Source organism: Acaromyces ingoldii (genome assembly GCF_003144295.1).
Source record: "Acaromyces ingoldii strain MCA 4198 unplaced genomic scaffold FA10scaffold_2, whole genome shotgun sequence".
Lineage (NCBI taxonomy): Eukaryota > Fungi > Basidiomycota > Exobasidiomycetes > Exobasidiales > Cryptobasidiaceae > Acaromyces > Acaromyces ingoldii.
Window position 1 is genome coordinate 3,536,869 of NW_020290248.1, and position 24,298 is coordinate 3,561,166.

Consider the following 24,298-nt stretch of genomic DNA (forward strand, 5'->3'; position numbering starts at 1 on the left):
GGGGATTTTGAGCATCAACATGGGGGAGAATAAGAACGGCGTAAAGAGCCGATGCCAACGATCATCGAGGGCCGGATGGGGTGTGAATGTCTTCCGATCTTCACTCATGAATTCGGCCTTGGACCCGAGACGCAGGCATCGTCTTCCGCGAAGACATCACTGTTCGCATCTATGATTCTTGAAAGAAGTAAAATGGCCGGTCTCTTCGCAAAATCATTGCCGGTGCTCTGCTGGCTGGAGGAAAAGCTGAGAACCAGCGGGCCGTTGAGTAGTGCAGACGAGGGACGCGGAGCGGCATCGGCGTCAGAATGAGACACAGCAAGCCGCTGGCCACAGAGCCCGTGTCCGTCTATTTTTATAACGGAGACATTATGAGCTTTCAAGAGGAGCCACGCCGCCATCTCCTCAATCAAGGACCGACCAGACAGCTTTTTACATTCTTTGCTCCTTTCCTTCATATGGCCCACTTCTCGGACGAAGCTTGTTCTTTACGATGACATTGCCCCCAAAGTCCCTTGTCAGATTCTTTGTCGGCGTCCTTCTCTTCCTCATCGTACTCTTCTCTTCTCTTGGCGGCGGAGCTTATCATGGAGCGACAGTGTCCGCGCAGGGCAGCACGATCGCCAGCAAGCGGCCGCACCCAATCTGTACCGGCCCTCATCCGGTACTTGTGAAAGACCTACTGTGCGGTGTATCTCTGAGTCTCTTCTCTTCGCATCTGCTTACACCCTGGACTTGACTTGCAGCTGTGACTCCTCCGAGGTCTGCATATTCTTTTCAACCTGCGCCTACGTGCCTGCAGCAGATCCGAAAGTGCTTGGGGAGCATTGGCAGCGAATCGATAGACATGGTGGACGCGGGTCTCTTACGGTTTCCGCGGCTAAGCTTCGTGACATGAAAGTTTACTGCCAGGTGAGCAAAGGGTTGGTCTTTGCTCGCTTGTAGAGTTGGGCTGAAAGGAAGGGCAGAATCGAGATACCATGGCGTACGTCACCATAAAAAAGTACCGGAATTATATCTGCATCGACAATTCGGCTGCGAGTGACTACCTTTACGCCCACTTTAGCAAGGACACGATATTTTCTGTGAGCTTTCTTTATACCTACCCCTTGCACCATCGCGCCCGTTTTTGCTCATGTGTTTCTCGATGTGTTTCTTGAGCAGCTCCCAGAGTATTGGAGCAATCTATTGTGCGCACCAAAAAAGCAGAAAATCGTCATCCGTGTTTTCTGTCCGCGTGTCCCTGGTTATCACCCTAAATCTCGCCCTGATCCTCGCCCTATTAATCCCGGCAGTAGTCCTGGCATTGATAATCTCTGAAATTTGCCAATACTGAAAGAAGGTTTGTTTTTCTTCCCTTGTGTCTGCTCCGTGTCTGCTCCTATTGCCTCCTTTCTTGATGTACCGGTTCCTTCTGTTCAACTTTCGGTCCATTACCTCTCCTGACAAGATGGCCGTGGCCGGGGCAGTGCGTTCGGTCATCTTATGATTCGCAAGCAGTGGGCCGTTTACCAAATAAGAGAAAGGAAGGTGGGCGGAGTGGCGCTGGGGCCGGAACATGACATCAATCCTGGACGGACCACTGCTCAGCGCTGCTGGCGAGGGGGCGTGCCAGCAGTTCCTGGTCTTCTGCTGGCAATACCAAGACAGGCTTTCGTGCGCCGGTCCTCTTCGTCAATGCCAGTTTGGGCTCAATGTCGCTCAAGTACCGCCCTGCACGGCCCGTCGTCTATTTCAATCACGAGAACTTTATTCAACCCCACGACAGTACCAAGGTAATGACTCTCACCAGAGCCCTTCTTTACGTCTTGCTCATCTTGCGCCCTCTCTGGCAATCAAAGAGTTCTAGGGACCGATGGCAGCCGTGCATCGAACCTTGTCGGCTGGAGGGCACCATAAGAGACTGCTTGCCGCAAAGTCCGACTCCTGCCGTTGATTTCTGACGGATACGATATGAGCTCTGCTTAGGAGCTACACCGACCTCTCCTCAGGTAAGGCCAGGCATTTAAAACCAGAGTCAGGGACCAACTCGGCGTTCTTTGCTCCTTTCCTGAATAGACACCACTTCTCGGACAACCTTTGCTCTCCTCGATGACATCTCGCCCAAAGCCTCTCATCAGGATTTTTGTGGACATTCTTCTGTTACTCATCGTACTCATCTCTTCGCTAGGCGTCGGTCCTTATCATGGAACGATGGTATCCGCGAAGGGCAGCATGATTGTCAGCAAGCGGCAGCGCCCAGCCTGCACCGGCCCCCCTCCCGTGAAAAAGAAAGAACTAACGTACGGTGTCCTTCTGAGCCTCTTCTCTTCGCCTCTGATCATTGAAATGCACTGCAGCTGTGCCTCCTTTGGTGTATGCATAACGTTCTCAGCCTGCGCCTACGTTCCTTCTCTGGATTTGACCGTGCCTGGGCAGCTTTGGCAGCGTACGGATAGATATGGGGGACGCGGAATTCTCATGGCCAAGGCGGCTACCCTCCCTATGATGGAGGTTTACTGCCAGGTGAGCAAAAGGATAACTTTTGCCTGCTCGTAGAGTAGAGCTGAAAAGAAATACGGTACAGTACCGAGATACTGCTCACCACGTCCTCATATGGAGGAACGAGCAATTGCCATCTGTCTGCATCGACAATTCAATGGGGAACGACTACATTTACGCCTACTTTAGCAAGAACACAAAATGGTTTGTGAGCCTTTCTATACCGTCCCCTTGCGCCATCGTGCCCGTGCTTGCTCATGTGTTTCTTGACAGTTCTTCGACTATCCGAAGCAACCTCAAGCAGGGTGCGCAACATATCGGCAGAAGACAGAGCTGGTCATCAACGTCGTCTGTAGAGACAACCCTGCTGCTCCTCACCGTAATCCTCTCCCTCCTCCTCGCCATGGTCATCCCTAACATAAACAAAGGTGTTCTGCTGCTCTTCTCCTGCCGGTGCTCCTATTATTGCCTCTCTCTTCATAAATGTACCGATTTTGTAACTCAATCAAAGTTCTTCCTACTCGAAGATTGGTCCGTGACATGTCGTGACAGTTGGAAGTCTGGTCGCTCGGTGTGCCCACAGTCGTTGACGGAGTTGAGGAGGACGGCTGAGCGTGAGCGAAGACCTCGGCCCGAGACAAAACCGCCCTTGAGTACTGGAGTGACTCCGGCCCCCGACTCTCCCGATCGTTCGGACGACGAAGAAGAGCAAGAGATGTAATCAGATAAAGAGAAAAGAGAGCATCACAAATGAGAAGTAATAGGCGTCAAAGTGGTCCGAGCGTTTGCGCGTCTGGACCACCATACGTCGAAAAGTCGAAGCGGTCGGAGACATCAGAATTTCCAACTACGAAACCGCTGGTTGCAAAGTCCGACTCAGTCCGGTTTTTGTAGTTGACACGATAACAGCTAATCTAGGAGCTACGCCGACGTTTCCTCGGATAAGTCCAAGCAGATAAAAGCAAGACATGGGACCCACTCTACTTTCTTTGCTCCTTCTTAGAAAAAAAACCACTCCTCGGACGGCCTTTTGTTCTCCACGATGACATCTCGCCCGAAGTCTCTCATCAGGGTCTTTGTTGACATTCTTCTCTCACTCGTCGTGCTCATCTCTTTGCTAGGCGACAGCGCTTATCATAGAGCGATGGTATGCGCGAAGGACAGCACGATGCTCAGCAAGCGGCAGCACCCAGTCTGTACCGGCCCCCCTCCTATTGCTAGGAGTAAACTGATGTATGTTCTGAGCTTCTTCTCTTCGCCTCAGCTTACATTCTTGATTTGCACTTGCAGCTGTGAAAAGCCCTACGGTGTTTGCCTAACATTATCCACCTGCGCCTACGTCGCTAAAGCAGAATCGAAGAATGTGAAGCAAATATGGCAGCAAGTGGATAAATACGGTGGACGCGGATATTTCTTGTCTCCCGCGGACATCCTTCCTTCGATGGACGTTTACTGCCAGGTGAGCAAAGCAATGGTCTTTGCGCGTTCGTAGCGTGGAGCTGAAATGAAGGACAGTATGGAGATCCCAGTGCGCGCGTCAGTATAAGGAGGCACGGGCATTCGCATTCCATCTGCCTCGACAATTCGAGTGGGAATGGCTACATTTACGCCTACTTTAGCCCGGACAAAAAATGGTTTGTGAGCCTTCTTTATACTATCATCTCGATCAATCGATTCCGTGCTTGCTCATGTGATTCTGAACAGTTCCCAAACCGTGCGAAGCATCCTAACGTGGGGTGCGCAGGATATCAACAGAAGACCGAGCTCCTTATCCACGTTATCTGTCGAGACAAGCCCTATGCCGTTCACCGTAAAGTTAACCCTGGTCCTGGCAGTGGTCATCCCTGATCTGCCTATACCAGATATTCTGCTGTTCTTCTCTTGCGTCTGCTCCTATAGCCTCCCTCTTCCTTAGTGTACCAGTCAGTTCCTAATCAAAGTTCGTTTCGTAAAGTCTCGTAAAAAGACGGTCGGGCACGGAGCAGTGTGTCTGCTCATCTTAAAATTCGTAAGCAGTGGGCGTTTACCAAATTAGAGGATAAAGGTGAGCGGATTGGCGTTGAAGCCGGAACATGACATCAGTCAAGGACGGAACACCGCTTGGCGCTGCTGGCTAGGGGCCCTGCCAGCAGTGCCTGGGCTTATCCAGGCACTAACAAGACTGGTTTCGTACGCCGGTCCTCTCCGTCAATGCCAGCTTGGGCACAATGTCACCCAAATTTCTTTTCTCTTTCAGACACCACAGCCTCCGACCAGCCATCTTCTTAATTCATCGCGACTACTTCTTTCGCCCTCATGACATTACCATGGCACTGACTCTCGCCAGAGCCCTTGTCCACATCTATCTCATAACCGCCTATCTTGCGCCAACTCTGGCAATCGGAGGGCTCTATGGACCGATGGCAACCGTGCACCGAAAGCTGCCTGCTGGCAGGCACCATAAGAAAACGTGCACCGGCGCAAAGCCGGCAACATTTTCACAGTACGATCTCCCTCTACTGCCCTTCTAGCCATAGCTCAAAGTTTTGCCCTGCAGACAGCTTTGCGATTACAGACACGTCTGCATCATTCTCTCGTCCTTGCGCTTACGCCAACTCACCACAATTTAGCGTACCTTGGCAGGCGAATGATCATAGAGGTGAACGCGGAACGATTGTCGTCCCACTGGACGAGTTTTTATCATTCACAAGCCCAAACCCAAAAGAAGATGGGACAGAAATGTTCATTCATTGCGAAGTGAGCGAGCCATTGCGGTTCTCGTGTCCTCGTCGAGATACTGACGATACGTGAAGAACCAAGATGAAAATCTTCACGCCAGGTTAAAGAGATGGAACGATGACGGAAAAATCTGCATCGACAATTCGCTTGGAGCGGGATACATTGATATTCATTTCAGTAAGGACACAGACTCTGTGAGCGTTCCTCAGTCGCTCTTCTTCTGGTCATCGGGAGTCATCATGCCTATCTGCAGTATTTTTGCTCTTTCAACAGGGCGTTTCGGACACAAATCCTAATTACGCGTGCGCGTCCACTACGCAGAAGACAGAGCTTGTCATCAAAGTCAAATGCCGGGTCCCAGCTCCTCGACCTCGTCGGCCCCGCCCCAGCCCAGGTAGTCCTGGCGGTCCTGGTCGCGCGCCCAGTTCGCTAACGGGCTGAGATTTGTTCGCTGTATGGTCCATCTTTGCCTACGAAGTTCCACTATACTTCTCTTGTGCCTACTCCCATCGCCTCCTTCCGTAGTGATACTTCTCCTCGGATTTTGATCCTGATCAAGAGTAAGCTGGTCGTTTTGTACGGAGCATCCATCTTGCTCGCCTTGAAATCCACAAGCAGCGGGGAATACACCAAATACAAAAAAGGAAGCGGAGCGGCGATGGAGACGGAACAAGACTTCAGTACTGGACGGAGCACCGCTCAGCGCTTATGGTGCAGACAACGGAGAAGGCTAGGAGTCGCGCCGTCAGTGCCTGTACCTAAGCAAAAAAAGACAGAAGATTCAAGATAATCCGCTCCGTCATTTTTTTCTCTTTCTCTCTCAGACACCACCGCCTCATACGGACTCTCGTCTTCTGGAGTCTCGAAGTGATTGTTCGCTCTCCCCAACATACTACGGAAATGACTCTCACCGGAGCCCTTGTCCACTTTTTCCTCATTATCACCCTCCTCGCGACAAGCCTGGCCATTGAAGTACCCTATGGACCGATGGCGTCCGTGAATGGCGACTTACGCACTGGCGGCCACCACAATAGTCAGAGTGTTTGCAAAGGACCAGTACCGACAAAATTCAAGGGCAAGGACAAGTACGGTCTCCTTCTGCTTTTTCCTCTGAATCACTGCTCAAACTCTTGCCCTGCAGAGACGCGTGCGATAATCTTCACATCTGCGTCATCCTTTCGCCCTGTGCCTACGCTCTCGCTCCCGACTTTGGAGGCGCACAATGGCAGGACCGGGACGAAAAGGGGTTTCGGGGAAAAATCTCGGTACCTTTAGGCGAATTTCTCTCGTATGTGGATCCAGACCCAAGACGGGATAAAACAAGCATGTCCGTCTACTGCGAAGTGAGCGACTTGAATGGTGACCTCTGCAGACGTATTGAGCGCTGACGTGAAACAAAGAATAATGACGGCCCTTTTGCCAGGGTGTTCAGAAAACAAAAAGAGGGCTATATCTGCTATGACAACTCGTTTGGGAAGGGCTACGTTGATATCATGTTCAGCGACGGCACAGAATTGTCGGTGAGTCTCCTCCCGAAACCATCATGCCATTGTTCTGCTGACACGATCGCTCTACAGCACCGATTTCAAAAGCATCACCCCGACTGGGTGTGTGCGTCAATTTTGCAGTATGTCGAGCTCGTCATCATAGTCGGATGCCAAGACCAGACTCCTCGATTTCGTCGTCCCCATCCTCCTGGCGCAGCAGGTGGCGGTCCTGGCAGCTCGCCGAGTTCGCTAACGCGCTGAACTTCTTTCGCTCTATGTTCCTTCTCTGCCCACCCAAGTGCTCCCCTCCTACCTTATCTCCTCTCCCCGTCACAGCTCATTCAGGCCTATAGATCTGTAAACCTTGGCTGGTACTTTCCCCTAATACATAGACCCGTCTACAGATTGTCACGAGGCGACTGAAAGAGCAAAGGGAACCCCGCCACGCCCTACTTCATAGCGATCATGGACCGTCGATCTGATGCCTTTCGCTGCTTGTTCTGTATCCTCTTCCTATGTCAGCTCTTCCTTCTATCGTCATACAGGCGCGCCTGTCACAAGCGACTCACCGCAGCTGCCAGACACGCGGCTCTGGCTACGTCAATGTCTCGCATCCAAAGGTGCGCGTGCCGTGCGCTCTGGCACCGCAGGTTTGTCTTTTCGCGTCCCTGGTGCACGACCTGGAATGCAGCATCGTCGCGTGGGTTGGCGCTGAAGGCCTTTGCCACGTTTGGTGCATCGCCCACGACGATCTCCTCGAGCGGCATCGGCATGCGGTACAGCCTCGTCACCGTCGTTGGGCCCCCGCCATTCGCCGACTTGGAGGAGCTGATGCCTTCGACGAGGAGGAGCAGAAGGTCGGAGCAGAGCAGCACCGAGATTTTGCGGCCGGATCTCTGCTTGGTCAGGACCTCGTCTCGCAGGATGCGGCGCCGGCCCATGAAGCGCGTCGGCTGGGTGAGGTCCAGATGCACACTGCCGTTCTTGCCCTCCGACGAGCCAATGTAGAGCTTCCTCGAAATGTCATGGAGGCGCTCGTGGTCCTGCCTCAGCCGGATCGTCTCGTTGGTTGTATCGAGGAGCGATTGGGCCTCCCTGAGGCTCTTTTTGAGCGAGTCGACCTCCTGCTCAAAGATGGCCACCTCGCCCTCCTCTGCCTCGGTGTACTTGACGATCTGCGAGATGAGGAGCGGGTATCTCGTCAGGCGCTGCATCGGGATCAGCAGGAAGCTTGCCAGGTCGAGACCGCGGGCCTTGGGGTGCGTCGTCCTGAGCAACGCAAGCTGTGACTCCAGCGACTTATTTCTCTTGCGCTCTGCCTCGAGGATCTGCGCGGCCGTGCTCTGGTTGACGCAGTAGGGGATGTAGACGGCCATGCGCTCCATGTGCGTCTGCAGTACATCGCCAATGCGGTCCACAATGAGGTGGCTCTCGCGCTGCCGCGTCTCGAGGTCCGAGAGGAGCGACACGGCCGCCAGAAGCACGTCTTCGATGTTGGCAAAGATGACCGTCGTGGCCTTGTCCGTCAGCGCGGGCGGCTGTCCGTCCAGCTGGGGCGCGATGAGCGACGAGTAAAAGACTTCGACAATGACCTGCAGGTCGCGGACGTGGGTGGTCTCGGTCTGGATGAGCTCAAAGATGGCCTCCTGCCTCTTGCGCTCCTTGGCCGGCATCTGGGCCAGAAAGTCGCCATTGTCCCCGCCAAGCTGGCTGGACCACGACGTCGTCGTCATCGACGGTTGCTGTGCCGCGCTGTCGGTCGTCGTGGCCAGCGTCGTGGCCTGCGAAGACGACGAGGTCGACGAGTTGCTGATCAGGCTCGTCCGATCCGGCATGGGCTTTTCTCCAGGGGCGGGAGAAGGCACAGGGGAGCCAAGTGCCATGGGGCCGGAAATCGTCGGCGTGGCCTTTCTCTCGGCGGGAGAGGCAGCGCCCCGCCTCGAGGACATGCTCATGATCGTCGACAGGAAGCCACTACCCCTCGATGACTCTCCTGCTCCCGAGGCGGAAGCAGCAGGCGGTGGCGAAGAGGGGGGCGAGGTGGTTGAAAGCGAGGGGATCCTCTTGCTCGAGAACAGACCCGAGTGTCTGGACGAGGAAGCGGCGGGTGTCGTTGGCGTCTCGACTGGTCTTTTTGCCGAAACCTCCTGGGTGAATTCGACATATCGGGCATAGGCATCGTCCATCTCGACCTCTGGCGCATCTTTGGCCGGCACAGCGGGGCCGACCTCGTGCTTGCCGTCGACGGGTATGTTGGAAGTAGATGTAGATGAAGCAGGAACGGGAGGAGGGACGGCAGGTGGCGCGCGTTGGGGCTTCTTTGGTCTCCGCGACCCTTTTCGTTCGGGCCGCTCGGGTTTTGGACCCCGCCTCGTCCTCTTTCTCTGCAGCAGCTGCTCTTCTGTCTCCTGTGCTTCCTCCTTGGCCAGCGGATCGGCATCGAGCGTCTCAGCGGGCTCCTCTCCGCCGCTTGTTGCAGCAGGAGCAGCCGCTGCCTTGCCCTTTGGTGCGTCGCCCCTGATGAGAATGCCCGCCGCTTCGAGGACCCTCAGCCTCTCGGCCGCCCTCTTCTCCCTCGCCTCTTCATCCTCCTCTTCTCCGCCCCCGCCTTGTTCGTCCTCCTCGTCCTCCTCCTCGCTGCTCGACCAGCCCGTCGTCGAGTAGCCGTCCTCGTCCGAGACCTCTTCTTCGTCTTCCTCCTCTTCTCCCTCCGCTTCTTCCCCTTCCCTCCTTGACAAGGCCAGCGCCCTCTTGAGGTCCTTGTCTCTGTTCAAATTCAACGGTGCAAGAATTGGTCCGTCAGTCAATCAATCAAAGCGCAATGCCAATTCTCCAAAACACCCACTCTCTGGCCCGCGCGACGCTCCTCTCGCGCTCGTCGCGCTCAGAGGCCCTGATGGCCTCCTGCATCGCCACGTCTTCTTCTCCGTCTGCGCCGATGCTCTCCCCTTCGCCTTCGCCAGGCACAGACACAGACGGCGCTGCCGCGAGGTGCGAGGACGAGGGCTGGCGCAGGACCGACGGCTTCTTCTTGAGCACCTCGTCGCCGTGCACGTACATGGGCGTGACAGGCGTGCGCGCCGTTGAGGGCGTCAGAAAGCCCTTGTCCTTGTGGCCGGCGGCCTCTGCTGGTGCCGCGATCGCCGCCGATCGGTGCGATGTCCCGCCCATCTCGAGCCGAGTGGGCGCAGCAGGCGCCGGCCGGTCTGCGCCACCACATCGATACAAACAAGACGAGAGAGAGAGAGTCGGAGACGAAGGACGACGGCGGGCGACGGGATGCGATTTTGAGATTGTCCCATTCCGAATAGAGCAAGGTAGTAGGAACAGGAAAGGAGAAAAAAAAAGAAAGGGGGAAGAAGAGGTCATGGTGTCTGCGTAAGTCTCCTTCTGCAACACAGCATACAGCGTGGTCTTTTCCACCCCCATCAACCGCTTCCTTCTCCCCCCTTTCCCAATTCTCCTGCTCTTCGCATCTTCCTCTTTCCTCTTCTCCCCCCTCCTTCTGTCCACCCTCGTTCCCAGCCCTGTTCTCGTGTCCCCCTTTTCCGCTAATCAATCTATTTCTTCCTGCGCAAGCCTTGTCCCCCTCCTCTCCTCTCTTTTCACCCCTCTAGATCCCCCGGTCCATCAGGACCCCTTCCCAGCCCCGAGTTGGTGGACCGCGACGCTGCAAAGGGAGAACACAAGGGACCTTTGGGTAATCCCACACGGCGTGCAGGGCAACAACAGGAGGAGGGAGGAAGGGGGCGCGGTGACACGGGGACAGAGGGATGAAAAGGAGGGGAAGGGAAGGGAGGAGGAGTTTGGCAAGGGAAGAGATAGACGAAGGAGCGATGCGGAGGGAGAAGGCGAACATGGCAAGGGAGGAGGGAGGAAGGAGAGGAGGAGAAAGGGAAAAGAGGAAGATACAAAGAGGAGAGAGAAACGAATAGATTGGAGAAGGCTGCTTGGAGGAAGGGGTCTGAAGAGTGGATGGTCTGTCTACTAACCGGCGAGCTCCATGTACGTTGCCGGCGCCAGCAGGATCTTGTCCGTCTTTTCAATCTTCCACCAGTTGGGGTCCGAGTCGTCGACGACGGCCAACGTCGCGCCTTCGTCAAAGGAGGCCTCCTCTGGGTTCGACGACACAAAGTCGTATAGAGCCTTGGCTTGCTTTGCTGTGTGTGTGTATTTATCTCATGTATCAGTGAATGGCGGGGAAGGAATAGAGAAGGGAATCTATCACTCACGCTTCTCAATGTCCTCGACGTAGGCACTGGGGAACGTGCCCTTGATGCCCGCTGCATCCGTCAGCAGCGTGCCGTACCACCAGTCGCTCGGCGCACCGTCCTTGGCCGGGTGCGCGAGGACGACCATGTTCTCCTCGAAGCTGAGGTCCTCGTCGCGCTGGCCTGCGTACTGGTACAGCGTGCGCACCCGGACCGTCTTGGAAAGGTCAAAGTCGGCGAGACCGTCCTCGGCATCGGCCTTGTCTCCTGCTGCATCTGCCGCAGAGGCCAGGTCCGTCGTGGGCGCTGGCTCCGTGGGGATGCCGCCGTTGACGTGCCCGTCGACGCCCTCCTTGCGGGCCAGACTCTGGCCATCGACGTCCTCTGGTCCCTCGTTCTCGTCGTCGGAGTCTTCCTCAACGACGGATGGCTCGTCGGGCTGCACGCTGGCTTTCCCATTCATCTGGTCAGCCGCGAGGTTGTTGGCCCAGTCGACCGACTGCCGATTGGGGTTGACCTGGACGTCGTCTGCGGCAGGAGCTGGTGCCTTTGCCGCCGGTGCTTCCTCTGCTGCTGGCGGTGGGACGTACTTCTGGACAGGAGGCGACGGGTCGCCAATGACGGCGCCCGCGAGGCTGGAGGCGCTGCGGTCGTTGGTCTGGGCCTTGCGCAGCTTGAGGCCGCCCTGGATCTGGCCGAGGAGCGCACCGCGGTCGGCAGGGCCAGGCGCCGGCGCAGCGACGACCACCGGAGGCGCAGCAGGAGCGGGAGGTGCAGCAGGAGCAGGTGGCGCCGCGGGGGCTGGTGGCGCGGCCGGAGGGGCTGCTGTTGCTGCTGCTGCTGCTGCTGCCGGTGGCGCAGGAGGAGGAGGAGGTGGTGGTGGTGGCGTCGCCGAAGGCACCAGGCCGCTGAAGAGGGCCTGGGCCAGGTTCTGTCTCGTGGCTCTCGTCGTGGAGCCAGGCCCATCGGCGTCGTCGTCATCGTCGTCGTGGCTCCTGTCGTCGTCTCCCCAGTCGTCGTCGTCCTCGGTGGGAGCGCGCGGTGGGGCGCGGGTTGCGGCGGCTGCAGCAGCCGGAGCAGGCGAGGCGACGGCACTGACGGGAGGTGTCGAGCGCTGCGGCGCAGGCAGGTTGGGATTGGCACTTGCCGGCGCAGGCTGGCCTCGGAAGAAGGGGTTGGTACCGCCCGGCGTCGTGGCCGAGGGCGTGGTGGCCGAGCCCTGCATGCGGTGAAAGGGGTTCGTGCTCGAGCCTCCCTCTGTCGTCGTCGTTGGCGCAGCAGACCCAGCCTCAGTCGCTGCTGGAGCTGCTGGTGCAGGAGGGGCTGCCGGAGCTGCTGGAGGAGGAGGAGGGGGAGGAGCCGGTGCTGCAGCAGGCGCTGGTGCCGGCGGTGCGCGGCTTCGACTAGGTGGCGGCGGGGGAGGACCGCCCTTTGGCTTGCGGCTGGGCGCAGGCAGGCCGCCGGCGGCCGACTTGCCCTGGTTCTGGAACATGCTCTGGCGCTCCTTGAAGGCCTCTTCCTGGCGCTTGGCCTCGGCTTCCTCCTCTTCGAGGCGCTTGAACCGGGCCTCTCGCTCGGCCTTTTCCCGCTGGAGCACCTCTTCGCGCCGCTTGAGCATCGCCTCCTGCTCGTCGACCTCCTCGCGCGCGGCCTGCATCACCGGGGCCGGCGGCGGCGCGTCCGACTTCTCTTGAGCCTTGAGCTCCGACTTGATGGTGCTTACGGCCGCGCGCTCCTTTTCGATACGCTGCTCCTCGAGGCGGGCCCGCCTGGCCTCTTCGCGAGCAGCGGCCTCGGCGTCGGCCTGGGCTGCGCGCGCTTCTGCCTCGGCCCGGTCCGCGGCCAGACGGCTCTCGACGGTCGTGTCGGGCACTGGCGAGGCCGGTGTCGACGACGAAGATGACGAAGGCGGCGCAGCAGCACCCAGCGCTCGCATTCGCTCCTGGATCCTCCGCTGGGCCTCGGAGCGGATCCACGCCTGACGCTCCTCGGGCGTCATGTTTTTCGGTGGCCCCGACGACGGTGCCGGCGCAGGCGCTGCCACCGCCGACACGGCCGGTGGTGCGGGAGGGGCTGGCGCTGCCCTTGCCGCTGGCTCGGCAGCAGGCGGCGGTGGCGCCGGGCTGCGCGTGCGATCGGCGTCATCGTTGCTTCTGTCCCCCCTCCGATCGTCGCTGCGAGGCGTGGGGGTGCTGCCCCTGCTGTCCTCGTCGCGATACCGCCTGTCTCTGTCTCTGTCGCGGTCGCCATCACGGTCCCGGTTTCGGTCGCTGTAGTCGTAGTCGCCGCCGTCGTCGTCGTACCGGCCCCGGCGGGCATAGGTGTCGTTGCGCCGGTCCCGCTCCCGGCTCTCGACGGCCTTCTTGTCCTTGGTCTTCTTGTCCTTTGCCTCGAGCCGCTTCTCGAGCTGGGGCAGGCGCTCGTGCATGAGGTGCAGCAGCTCGCGCTCGGCCTTGCGCCGGTTCTCGTTGGCCTCGCGCCCACCGCGGCGGTTGTAGTAGTCGATGTCGTCCTGCACGCGCCTGATGCGGAAACGGAGCTCCTCCATGTCCTTTTCCACCTCGCGGTCGTCGTCGTCCTTGTCGTCGTCCTGCTCGTCGAGCATGCGCTGCGTGTTGGCCAGCTGCCGCTTCATCTCGCTCAGGTCCTCGGCTGCGCTCTCGCCACCGTAGCGCACCGTCTTGCGGTCCAGGTGGCGCGAGCTGGACCGGTAGCCCGTGCCGGCGCTGTCGTCCGAGTGCTTGTATGCTGTCGCATCCTGCCGCACCACGGGGTTCTCGTGGAACGAGCGCGACTTGCCGTACTGCGCGCCCTGGTTGGAGCCAGCCTCGGGAATGTTGAGCCCCGTCGTGTTGCGCACATTGGTGTCGCGCTTGAGCAGATCCTTGAGAAAGTCGACCGAGTCAGACAGGTCGCGCGCCGAGGGGGGCACCATCTCGGCCGGCAGCTCGTTGGGAATGTCGTTGCCGTTGAGTGCGCGGTAGATGAGGCCCATCGCGACGTGGAACTCGGCGAGGTTGAGTTTGCCCCGGTTCTCCGTGTCGCTCAGGTGCCAGATCTGCATCAGCTTGTCCTGGTCCAGGCCGCTCTGTCCAAACACCTCGCGGGCCACGTCGCCCGAGACGAAACCGGTGCCCTGCTGGTCCCAGCCGCGAAAGACGGAGTCGTAGGACTTGCGCTCCTCCTTGCTGAGTGCCCAGGGAATCTTTGGCTCCCGCGAGCCCTGCTGCTGCTGCGACAGCTGCTGGATCGACGACTGGAAGTTCGACGGCTGCATCGAGGCGCTGGAAAAGTTCATGTTGGATGCCATGGGTGGGCCACCGGAAAAGGGCTGTGCGGCGGGCAGGAATTGGGCCGACATGAGCTGGAGACGCGGGTCCATGACCATGCCTGTCATTTGGGGCATGAGACCCGTGGCCTGCATCTGCATGGGGCCTCCTCCTCCTCCACCATAACCCGTGGGCTGCGGCCGCATTGCGACGCCTGTGGGGCCCGGCGAGAGGTAGCGGCCGCCCTGGGGCTGGCCACCGCCAGGAACGCCGAGCATGCCGCTGCCTCCAGGGCCGCCGGGGTACCCCTGGCGCATGCTGGCCATGCCCGTCATCTGGGGCTGCATGCCCATGCCTCCCATGCCACCCATACCTCCCATGCCTCCCATGCCGCCCATGCCCATGCCCATGCCCATGCCCATGCCCGTTTGCTGTGGCCCGAGGAAGCCGCCGGCCTGCTGATTGGGCATGCCCGTCATCATGGGCCGCTGGGGCTGCTGCATGAAGCCCGTCGCCTGCGGCTGCATATAGCCTCCTGGCTGCAGGTAGCCGCCCTGCTGCTGCTGCTGCTGTTGCTGCGGCTGCTGCTGTGGCTGCTGCCCGCCCCACTGCTGTGGCCCTCCGCCGCCGTACATCGTCGGTCGATCGAGCGAGCGAGGGGTGGTGGTTCCGTGTCCTGGTTTGAAGGTGGAGAAAGGACAAGAGGAAGATTGCGGTGCGCTCGATTCCCCTTGTCTCGCTGTCTGCCGAGAGAGCCACACGCCCTTTCGATCAGGTGCGCCACGTGTTTTTTTGTCATTATTTTGGTGCGGTCTTGTTCATAATTATGGGCCGGGGAAGGTCATGGTTCAACAAGAAGCTGCTGCATTCGTGGTAGACGAAAAGACCAAGAGTCATTGCGATACAACAACCCACTCGAGCAGCAAGCCCAAGAAAGCAAGCTGAAAGAGAAGATCACAAAGATTGCTCCTGGACGCAATTGCTTCCTTCTTAGCCACTCTCACCTCAATTTTCCCGTTGTGTCCTCCGAAGAGACACTCTCAGATTTGTTCACTTTCTTTGCTGACTATAAATCTTACGATCAGCGACCGAGGCGAGCAAGTATAGCCCAACCTCGCTGCACGATTTTCAAGATGATAAAAATTAAGGAGGAGAAGGCGCTTTGGGGCTTGGAACATGGAATCACTACGAGTCGTGTCGACCAAATCGTGATAGACATGAGGGACAGCCTCGAATTAATAAAGGCCATGCGAGTGTAGACGTTTGCCCTGCATCTTCGCACAACTCTAAGCATTTTGAGTCAGCAGTCTTGCATGCGTACAGGATCCTTCGAGGCTCACCGAAGTGGCGTCCGCTAGCAGATCGCTGTCGAGGAGAGATCCTGCCTTGCTACAGTGCCAAAGCGCTATTTGGTCGCCAATATCATGCGGACCGTCACATTTGTAATTTTTGGCTCCTGGTGGAGGGAATCTGGAACGGCAATAGTAGAGTGTGCGTTTGCCATCTTTGAAGCTCCAGTCTTGCCACAGCCAGGAGATCTGGTAGCCGTCGGTGTACGGTGTGTATAGTCTCGCCTCGAGACGGTGTTCCTCGACTTCGAGCCCGCCGCTTGAGACGTCTCCACCTCTGACACCGTCGAAGAGGGCCTGGAGCAATACGCTTGTCGGTCAGCGTCTTGAGTGTGCCTTGGCATACCTTAAGAGACGTACCTGGCCGAAGCAAGCAAGCGCGGTGATTTTGAGGAAGCTTGCTGTTTTCATCGTGATGCTGGGGCTGATTTTGACTTGTGAAAATCTTAGCTCTTGGAGAAGGTAGGCTCACATCTTGCCCACATTTTGACGCTGTATTTATAGCTTTCGAGCTTTGCCCTTTCGGATTTTCCATCCTAAGCTTTTTGTCTGGGTTGGGAGGAGGGAATGCGGTCCGTCGCGCATTCCTCTCCGATTGACGTGCAGATGGCGGGAGGCGCAATGCCGTAGTCTTGGCTTAGGCCACTTCATGCAACTCAGCCATGTCCGCCGCGCAGAGATGTTGCCGCAATCACGTCGCAAGCTCATACTGCTTTGGCGTGAGTTCGTTTCGGCTATCTGTGACTGCTCCGCTTTCGGCATTTTCTTTTCCGGATTTCTCCTGTCTACTCTGTCTTGTAGATTTATAGAGAGGAACCACTTTCGCCGGAAACAGACTGTCAGCGAGACCACCGGGGCAATGACAAGCTCCGCTGTCTTGTTAGACCAATTCGTCTTTCCTCACTATTCTTGTACGGGTCAGTCTTGTTCATGCCACTTTCTGGAGCAAGCAATGGTACAGTATAGAGGTTGCAGGACGTGGAAAGTTGAAGTAAAGATTAGAGATAGGCGGAGAATGGCTCATCTGAAAGAGGTGACCTCAGGCATGACGCTTGACCGGCAAGAGATTCCACGACCTGTGCTCAGCACCACGGCACATTTGGCAGACATTGTCAGACCTGGCTGTCTGATTGCATTACTATGAGAAATGAGGCAGGAATCACATGGCTTGGCTAGAAAGCGTTTCTTCCTCTACCCATCTGGGACATCGTTCGGCCTGGAAGGAGTCTATTTCTTGTGCCGCATGTAAAGATGGGGCGTGCCTCTGACATTTTTGCAGTCCTGTTTCTTTCACCGTCAGCCAGCCATACAGATTGCAGATTCTGGATGATGCTCACGTTGGTAAGAACCTTGACCGTTTGGTCGTAAGTCCAACCTTTCAACGGGTAACAATAGAACTGCTCTATATTTTGATATTGAGCATGTTCATCGCTCTTGCAACGATATTTTCGATCCCAATTTGATGGGAGATATGTGGTATCGCAGCTGAAAATTGGTCGACCCTTGGCATCCTTGCACCACCATCGAGCATACATAGGCCCAGAAGATCCGGACTCATAGCCGCTTGCCTCGAGATGACTTCCTTTGCTGTTTAATCCACGGTTGGACATATCACTGCCGCGGACGGCGGTCAAAAGGGCCTGGTGTAAAAAGCATTCGGCAGTGAGCTTCTTCAATGTATACAGGCACTGCACAAAGACGTACCAGGCCGAGGCAAGCAAGGGCGGCGAGCTTGAGAAAGCTTGATGTCTTCATCGTGATGATGCTGGCGCTGATCTTTGACTTGTGAAAACCTTAGCTGGAGGAGGAATGAGGTGTGCCCACGTCTTGCCCACATTTTGCTGTTGTACTTATGTTCTTCGAGTCTTGCCCTTCTCTGTCTCCAGCTTCCACTCTGTGAACTGGGGAAGGGGTCAGGGTTCCGTTGCGGATTTCACCGCGATTGACGCGTAGATTGCGGGGGGCGCATTACCGTCGTCTTGGCTCAGGCCGCCCTCTGCGCCCTAGCCTTGTCCGCCGCGCTGTTTGTTGCCGTAATCGCGGCACGAGCTCCTGTTGCTTTTGACGTGGCAACATTCCGGCTCCCTTTGACGTCAGGCATCTACGTGCGATTGCTCTGTCTTCGGCGTTCGCTGCTCCGCGTTTGCCCACTCTGTCTTGTAAGATTACGTAGAGGAGCCCGTTTCGAGGAGCTTATAAAGGGGCTGTGCGGCCCGCCAGCCCGCCAAACCGCCAGCCCACCGGCAAATCCAATTTTCCGCTGCCCCTCTCAAATCAGCCTCTTGATCATTCTTGCCCAATAAGGCTCGAAATTACCAACGTGAGATGTCGGGTCAACCTTTCTTCCGCGCGACACATCGCCATTACGAACTCAGAACACGCCGCGCCAAGAACACTCCTTTTCTTGGTCGCCGATCAACTGCTGCCTTTCTATCGTTGACACTATTGACTTCGTGGTCCCAGAGCGCCGCAAAGGGGTCACTTGAAAGCGCAGGAGCAGCCTAGCTGAGCGCAACGTCGTCCCAAAACGAGGCCTTGATTGACGCTTGTCAGGAAGACCGAGGGTGCGCTACCGTCCCACATTGCGACTGTGGACTTCCATTGTGTCCGCATCACTAAACATTTTGGTGTAGGCTCTTTTCGTTTTTTTGCCCCTTCGTCGATCACCCAGATTGATTGAGCGTCATCTTAACGGATAACTTCTTTCAGGCAGATCAATGCTTTTCTGCTCACTTCCGGACCCACCGTCAGAAAGGTGATTCAGCTGGCAGAGTAAACCTAACGTTACTACATGGAGCATAGCAATCCGAAACGCCCAGGGGATGACGTGGACTTTGGAAGGGGTCCTGCTTTCTTTGCCGAGCTCTCTCGGACCCACGGTGTTGCCAGGAAGGAGCTTTATGTCTTTGGTATATGATCGGTTTTCAGTACGATTTTGGTTACTACACCTTTGTGGTGCCCAATGAGGCATACCTGCATATCTTTCATAAGCTGTCTTCCCCGCGCACATTGTGTTCGGTGCTCACTTTGAAAAATGCGCTGAGCACATCTTTGTCCAAGGGTCTGACTCCTGTGGTATCGCTCTTCTTGCCGCCACAAAAGTACACTTTAATGCCGAACTCGTTAGCCGCCGTGGAGGCGCAATCAAATGCTTCATGGTTGGAGGGCGGGCCAAGGTTTGCTTGACAATTCATCAACATATTGCCATGGCGAGTGTGAAGCCACCGCTCGAAGATCGTGACAGGAACCTCCTTGACATTCCTAGGCTGGATACCCAATGCCAAGTCGCGTCGTTGTATTAATTTTCCGCCAGTGTATCCTATGCCTTCTTCGACGACAAGGAGAAGGCCCTGGAAGCACCCTGAAGGTCAACTTTTTGAAAGATCAAGATCTGTACTGAGGTGGTGGCGGGGGCACGTACCACGCCGAGACAAGCAAAAAAGAGGAAGTCGAGGAGAATAAAAGGTTTCATCGAGGCACAGACGTTGGTCTTGTTGAGTTGCAGAGGAAAGCTGTGTTTTGTAATAGAATAAAAACTAGGTTGTGCCGTCGACTTGTGGTCGGCTTTATATACCGAATCTTTATTTGCTTACCAACACAGGTTCGGCAACGAGACGTCTTTTGTCGTGCGTTCCTCTGCGACAAGAGTGCAGATGGCGGGGCCGCTTGTCGGAGCGCTATCTCGTGCACTAATCGCGGTGATGTCCTCCAGAATGCGACTATAGCCGCGTTTCAAAAATGGCGTACAGTACTGTAAATTACATTCAAGCTGGCTCTGTTCCAGACTTTTTATTGCCCAGACGTCCGGTTGGCACATCCTCCCCTAATTTGTCGAGCCAAAGTGTCCTTAGAGAGGAGCGGGCTCTGCGGAACTTCTTTTGACGGCTACGCGGCCCGCGAGAGCCAACAAGCAAGCTCCGATGCGCTCCAGCCCTCTTTAAGAAATTTTCTCAGAATAATGCTGAGTCAAAGAAGGGATGACGAATCGGGTCGACCCTTTCTACTCCTGCCCATTGCTAGTTCAAATGCCAGAGAATGCCGCGCCGAGTCTCCTCTCCAATCTCATCGGAATTCACGTCGCCTTTCTGAAAGAGATCCCCGGCTTCTAAGGGTAAAGGGGTTCAGACAAGCGGTGCCCTGTCTCGTTGCTATATTGCGATCGGCTGTTTGAATTCTCTTCTGACGATGCACTGAGTTCTGACGATGCAATGAGCACTCCCTCATCCTCCCGTCAGAAGCATGGCACATATATCAAGAACTGCCCGAAGTGACTATATGGAAGCATAGCGATATGAAACAAAGTATGGATTATTTGGACGTTGGAAGGGTAAGAACATTCTCTTGACTATCGTATAGCTAGGAAAGCTTTGTGTCTAGGGAATGGGACTTATTTTGTCTTCTGCTAAGGAAGGCACAGCTTCGCAAACCTGAGCAGCTTTCATTAGCTGTCTTTCGTACCTATTGAATATTCTTCTGCTCACCTTGTGGGCTGCTGTGTACACATCATGGTCTGTGTAACTGGCTCCTGTGTTACTCCTCGAGGCGCCACAAAACCATAATTTAATGCCGAACTCTTCGTATTCCTTATACAGGCAACCATACACTTCGTTTTTGGGAGGTGCACTTCTTGCTTGGCAATAGACGAGAGGGTGGCCGCGCGAATTGTGGAACCACCAGTCGTGGTACTTTCTCTTAGCGGTCTTTAAGCCTGCTGGTTTGCTCCCCAATGACAAGTCGTACCCTGGGAACCCCCCGCTGAAGAATTCGAAACCTTCGACGACGGACATGAGACCCTGAAAGCACCCTGATGATGAGCTCTTTTTCTCTCTAAGACTTTGAAGATGGCAAAGACACGTACCAGGCCCAGACAAGCAAGGGTTATAAAACTGAAGGTAGTAAACGGCTTCATCGTAAAGTCACGACGGCGATTTCCGTCTTGCCGAGTTGTAGAGAGAACATGTAATGGGAAAAAGGGAAAGAGGAGCTGTTGTCGTGTGATCCATTTTTGTACTGTACGCAGGGTCCCTACTCAACCCATAGTCTCTCTAAAAATAGTCCTTTTTTGACTTGCCGTTCCACTGTCCTGTTTTCTTTCTTTGAAAGCTCTCTTTCTTTCAGTGTGGATGTTGCCAATATATCATAACATTCATCAGTCTGATGTGGGCTCCTTTCGCGTTTGGTCCTTTCCTCCACCACTCACTTCACTTAAGCGTCATCTTACCCGAATACTTGTTTCATGCAAACCAATGCTTCTCTGCTCACTTCAAGACCCATTGTCAGAGACGTGGTGCATGTGGAAGAGAAAATTGACGTTACTATATGGGAGCATAGCAATACCGAAAAAAAGCAGGAAAATACGTGGACGTTGGAAGGGGTACTGCTCTCTTGTCGAGCTCTCTCGAACCCATGGTATGGCCAGGAAGGAGCTTTACGTCTATGGTATATCCTTGAATTTGATTTCTACTTTGGTTACTAAGCCTTTGCTTTGCGCAGTGAGGCATAGCTATGTATCTTTCATTAGCCGTCTTCCTCGCACAAATCAAGTTCGATACTCACTTGATGAGCTGCATTGTACATGTCTTTGTCCGTGACTCTGACTCCTGTTGTCTTGCTCTTCCTGCTGCCACACAGATACACTTTTATGCCGAACTCATTGGACGGCATCCAGCCGCAATCAAATGCTTCATTGTCGAGGGGAGGGGCAACGTTTGCTTTGCAATTCAACATCATATAGCCGTGGCGATCGTGAAACCACCACTCGAAGATCTTGGTCGGAATCGCCTTGACATACCTACGCTGAATACTCAGCGCTAAATCTCGTCGGTGGAGAAATTTTTCGCCGGTGTGTCCCATGCCTTCGACGACGAAGAGGGTGCCCTAGAAACACCCTGAAGGTCAGCTTTTGAAGGTGTTTTGGATATAGCGCAAGCACGTACCATGCCGAGACAAGCAAGAAAGAGGAAGTTGAGGAGAGTAGAAGGTTTCATCGAAGCACAGACGTTGGTCTTGTTGAGCTGCAGAGGAATGCCGTGTTTTGTCACGAGAAGATTGTGCCGTCGACTTGTGGTCGCATTATATACCCAATCTTTATTGTCTTACCAACACCTTCCCACAGGTTCGGCTACGAAACATCTTTTGTTGTGCGTTCTTCTGCGACAAGGGTTAAGATGGCGGCGGGCGCTTGTCGGAGCGCTGTTTCGCGCACTGCAACAATCTCTGGCCCTGATCGAGGAGATGTCCTCCTGACAGCGACTTAAGCCGTCCTTCCTGAAAGGCGTACAGTCAAGCTGGCTCCGTTTCAGCAATTATTTGCCCAGACATCCGATTGGCACTTCCTGCCCCTGCTTTGTGCAGCCAAATTGTCTTTCGAGAGAAGCGGAATCTGCGGAACTTATTTTGACGGCTTCGTGGCCCGAGAGCCAACAAGCAAGCTCCGATGCGCTTCAGCCCTCTTCAAGAATCTGAGACAAGCGCTGAGCCTAACAGAGGTCGAGAAATCGAATCTACCCTTTCTACTCACGCCCACTCTCACTTCAATACCAGAAGGTGCTACGCCAATTCTTCCTCTCCATCTGAGACCCAAGTAACCTTTTTCAAGAAATCCCCGGCCTCTAAAAGTATGCGGCTTCAGACAAGCAGTGCCCCGGTCTCGTTGCTACATTGGGTACTATCTCTTTAAACTCTTTTCTGACGACGCACAGACTTCTCCCTTCTCCTCCTATCAGGAGCATGGCACAAATGGCAAGAACAGCACGACATGACCGTACGGAAGCACAGCAACATATTATGAAACGGAGGTTAGATTACGTGGACCTTGGAAAGATAAGAAAATTCTTTGGACAAGCTCTCTCGACCACACAGCATGACTAGGAAAGCTTGGTGTCTATGGAATGGGATTTATCATATCTTCTGCGGGGGAAGGCACAGCTTTGCAAACCTGTGCAGCTTTCATAAGCCATCTTTCGATCTTGTTTCGATCTTGTTGAAGCTTCTTCTGCTCACCTTGTGGGCTTCTGTGTATACAACATGGTCTGAATACCTGGCTCCTGTGTTACTCCGACCGGGGCCACAAAAGAATACTTCAATGCCGACCTCTTCGTATCCGCTGTAGCGGCAGGTGAATTTCTCGTTGTAGTATGGTGCGCTCTTTCCTCGGCAATGGACGAGAGGGTGGCCGCGCACATTGAGGAACCAATACTCGAAGTACTTGATCTTAACGGTCTTTAGGCCTGCTGGTTTGGTCCCCAATGCCAAATCGAACCCTCGAAAATCGCCGCCGTAGAATTCGATGCCTTCGACGACGGACATGAGACCCTGAAAGCGCCATGATGATCAGCACCTTTTTCTCTTCTAGACTTTTGGAGTATGGCAAAGGCACGCACCAGGCCCAGACAAGAAAGGAATGTAAGACTGAAGATAGTGAAGGGCTTCATCGTAATGTCACGGTGTCGATCTTGGTCACGCCGAATTTCGAGAGAATATGTGATGGAAAGAAGGGTAAGGGGAGCTATTGTCGTTGCTGCGTCTTTTGTACTGAACGAAGGACTTCTGCTCAATCGACAGTCTTCTGCTCACTATCGCTGGCCAAGGCTCTCTTTGACTTGCCGCTCCACTCCGGCCAAGGCTCTCTTTGACTTGCCGCTCCACTCCGGCCGAGGCGCACATGACAGACGTCGCTGTACTGTGTCATGCCTCCCATAACAGCCTGGCCTTGTCCACGGAAACGCCGTCTTGGAAGCGCCCACGGCCTCCTCGCTAAAGGTACGTACCATCAAACCGGCTCGATTTGCTCAAGGGTTACCGGCTTCTAGCAGTAAGCGGTGTCGGCCAAGTGATGCCGGTTCATGCTGCCGTCTCACTGCAAGCTGGCTGTGTGTTCCTAGTCCTGACTACGCACTGCGCTTTCCCCAACCCGTCTCCCTGCCTCTTCTCTCTCGCCCACACTAGCTGTGGATCGGCGCAGAATTTCACAGGCGGTCAAAATCCAAGACTATTGTCGCTCGGACACTCCACTGAGAATCATCAGCTCGGCCAGCGTCCTTCCTCATCTCCATCAATGACTGGGGTTACGTCGAGCATTCAGATTTCAACTAGTAACAGGTGGGGATGACATTTGGTAAGAGAGGCCTTTGGCTCTGGAGTCTTTCCGAGTCTCCTCGAACCGCTTGTTTGAGAAGGAGATAGAGCCTGAGATCTAGTACTGATAATGGCGGTTTCCAACATCATAGATCCTTGTGTTCATAGATCCTTGTGTTTGGCTATTATTTTGGTAACTAAGCCTTTGCTTTGCGCAGCGAGGCATAGCTGTGCATCTTTCATTAGCCGTCTTCCTCGCGTAAATCGTGTTCCATGCTCACTTCATAGGCTGCTTTGTACATGTCGTCGTCCGTGACTCTGATGTTGGTAGTCTCGCTCTTCCTACCGCCACAATGGTGCACTTCTATGCCGAATTCATTACCGTCCGAGAAGGTGCAAGAAAATGCTTCGTGGTCAGGAGGTGGGGCGACCTTTGCTTGGCAATTTATCAACGGGTAGCCGTGGATAGTGAGGAACCACCACTGGAATTCCGTGGTCTTGATTCTCCTGAGCATTTTAATACCCACGAGTAGATTGTCGGCGTTGTTTCCCTTGCCTTCTACAACGAAGAGGAGGCTCTGGAAAAACACCTTGAAGGTCAGTTCTTTGAAAGTATTTGGGTTATAGCGCAGGAACGTACCATACCGAGACAAGCAAAAAAGAGAAGATGGAGGAGGATAAAAGATTTCATCGGTACAGACTTTGGT

The 24,298-nt window shown here is 55.2% G+C and overlaps 5 protein-coding genes across 5 annotated transcripts; all 5 read right to left on the reverse strand.

Moving 5' to 3' along the window:
* Positions 1-5,542: 5,542 nt before the first annotated feature.
* FA10DRAFT_259679 (hypothetical protein) lies at positions 5,543-14,801 on the reverse strand (the record flags this gene model as incomplete). The annotated part of the gene is made up of 9 exons (XM_025519983.1): positions 5,543-5,636; positions 5,704-5,749; positions 6,093-6,176; positions 6,212-6,214; positions 6,864-6,972; positions 7,256-9,452; positions 9,532-9,892; positions 10,679-10,846; positions 10,919-14,801. The coding sequence occupies 9 exons, from the start codon at positions 14,799-14,801 to the stop codon at positions 5,543-5,545; spliced, it is 6,945 nt and encodes a 2,314-aa protein (XP_025379710.1).
* A 571-nt stretch (positions 14,802-15,372) lies between these two features.
* Positions 15,373-15,961, reverse strand: FA10DRAFT_266260 (hypothetical protein). Its single transcript, XM_025521423.1, has 3 exons — positions 15,876-15,961; positions 15,502-15,812; positions 15,373-15,456 (listed from the first exon to the last, which is right to left on the reverse strand). Exons 1-3 carry the CDS (start codon positions 15,924-15,926, stop codon positions 15,453-15,455), a joined length of 366 nt encoding a protein of 121 aa, XP_025379711.1. The 5' UTR covers positions 15,927-15,961; the 3' UTR covers positions 15,373-15,452.
* Positions 15,962-18,292: 2,331 nt separating this feature from the next.
* Positions 18,293-19,394, reverse strand: FA10DRAFT_94487 (hypothetical protein). Its single transcript, XM_025525798.1, has 4 exons — positions 19,109-19,394; positions 18,937-19,027; positions 18,542-18,865; positions 18,293-18,488 (listed from the first exon to the last, which is right to left on the reverse strand). Exons 1-4 carry the CDS (start codon positions 19,330-19,332, stop codon positions 18,414-18,416), a joined length of 714 nt encoding a protein of 237 aa, XP_025379712.1. The 5' UTR covers positions 19,333-19,394; the 3' UTR covers positions 18,293-18,413.
* A 2,283-nt stretch (positions 19,395-21,677) lies between these two features.
* On the reverse strand, positions 21,678-22,948 carry FA10DRAFT_259681 (hypothetical protein; the record flags this gene model as incomplete). The annotated part of the gene is made up of 3 exons (XM_025519984.1): positions 21,678-21,782; positions 22,518-22,829; positions 22,898-22,948. 3 exons carry the CDS (start codon positions 22,946-22,948, stop codon positions 21,678-21,680), a joined length of 468 nt encoding a protein of 155 aa, XP_025379713.1.
* An 885-nt stretch (positions 22,949-23,833) lies between these two features.
* Positions 23,834-24,282, reverse strand: FA10DRAFT_259682 (hypothetical protein; the record flags this gene model as incomplete). Its single annotated transcript, XM_025519985.1, has 2 exons — positions 23,834-24,181; positions 24,232-24,282. 2 exons carry the CDS (start codon positions 24,280-24,282, stop codon positions 23,834-23,836), a joined length of 399 nt encoding a protein of 132 aa, XP_025379714.1.
* Positions 24,283-24,298: the final 16 nt, after the last annotated feature.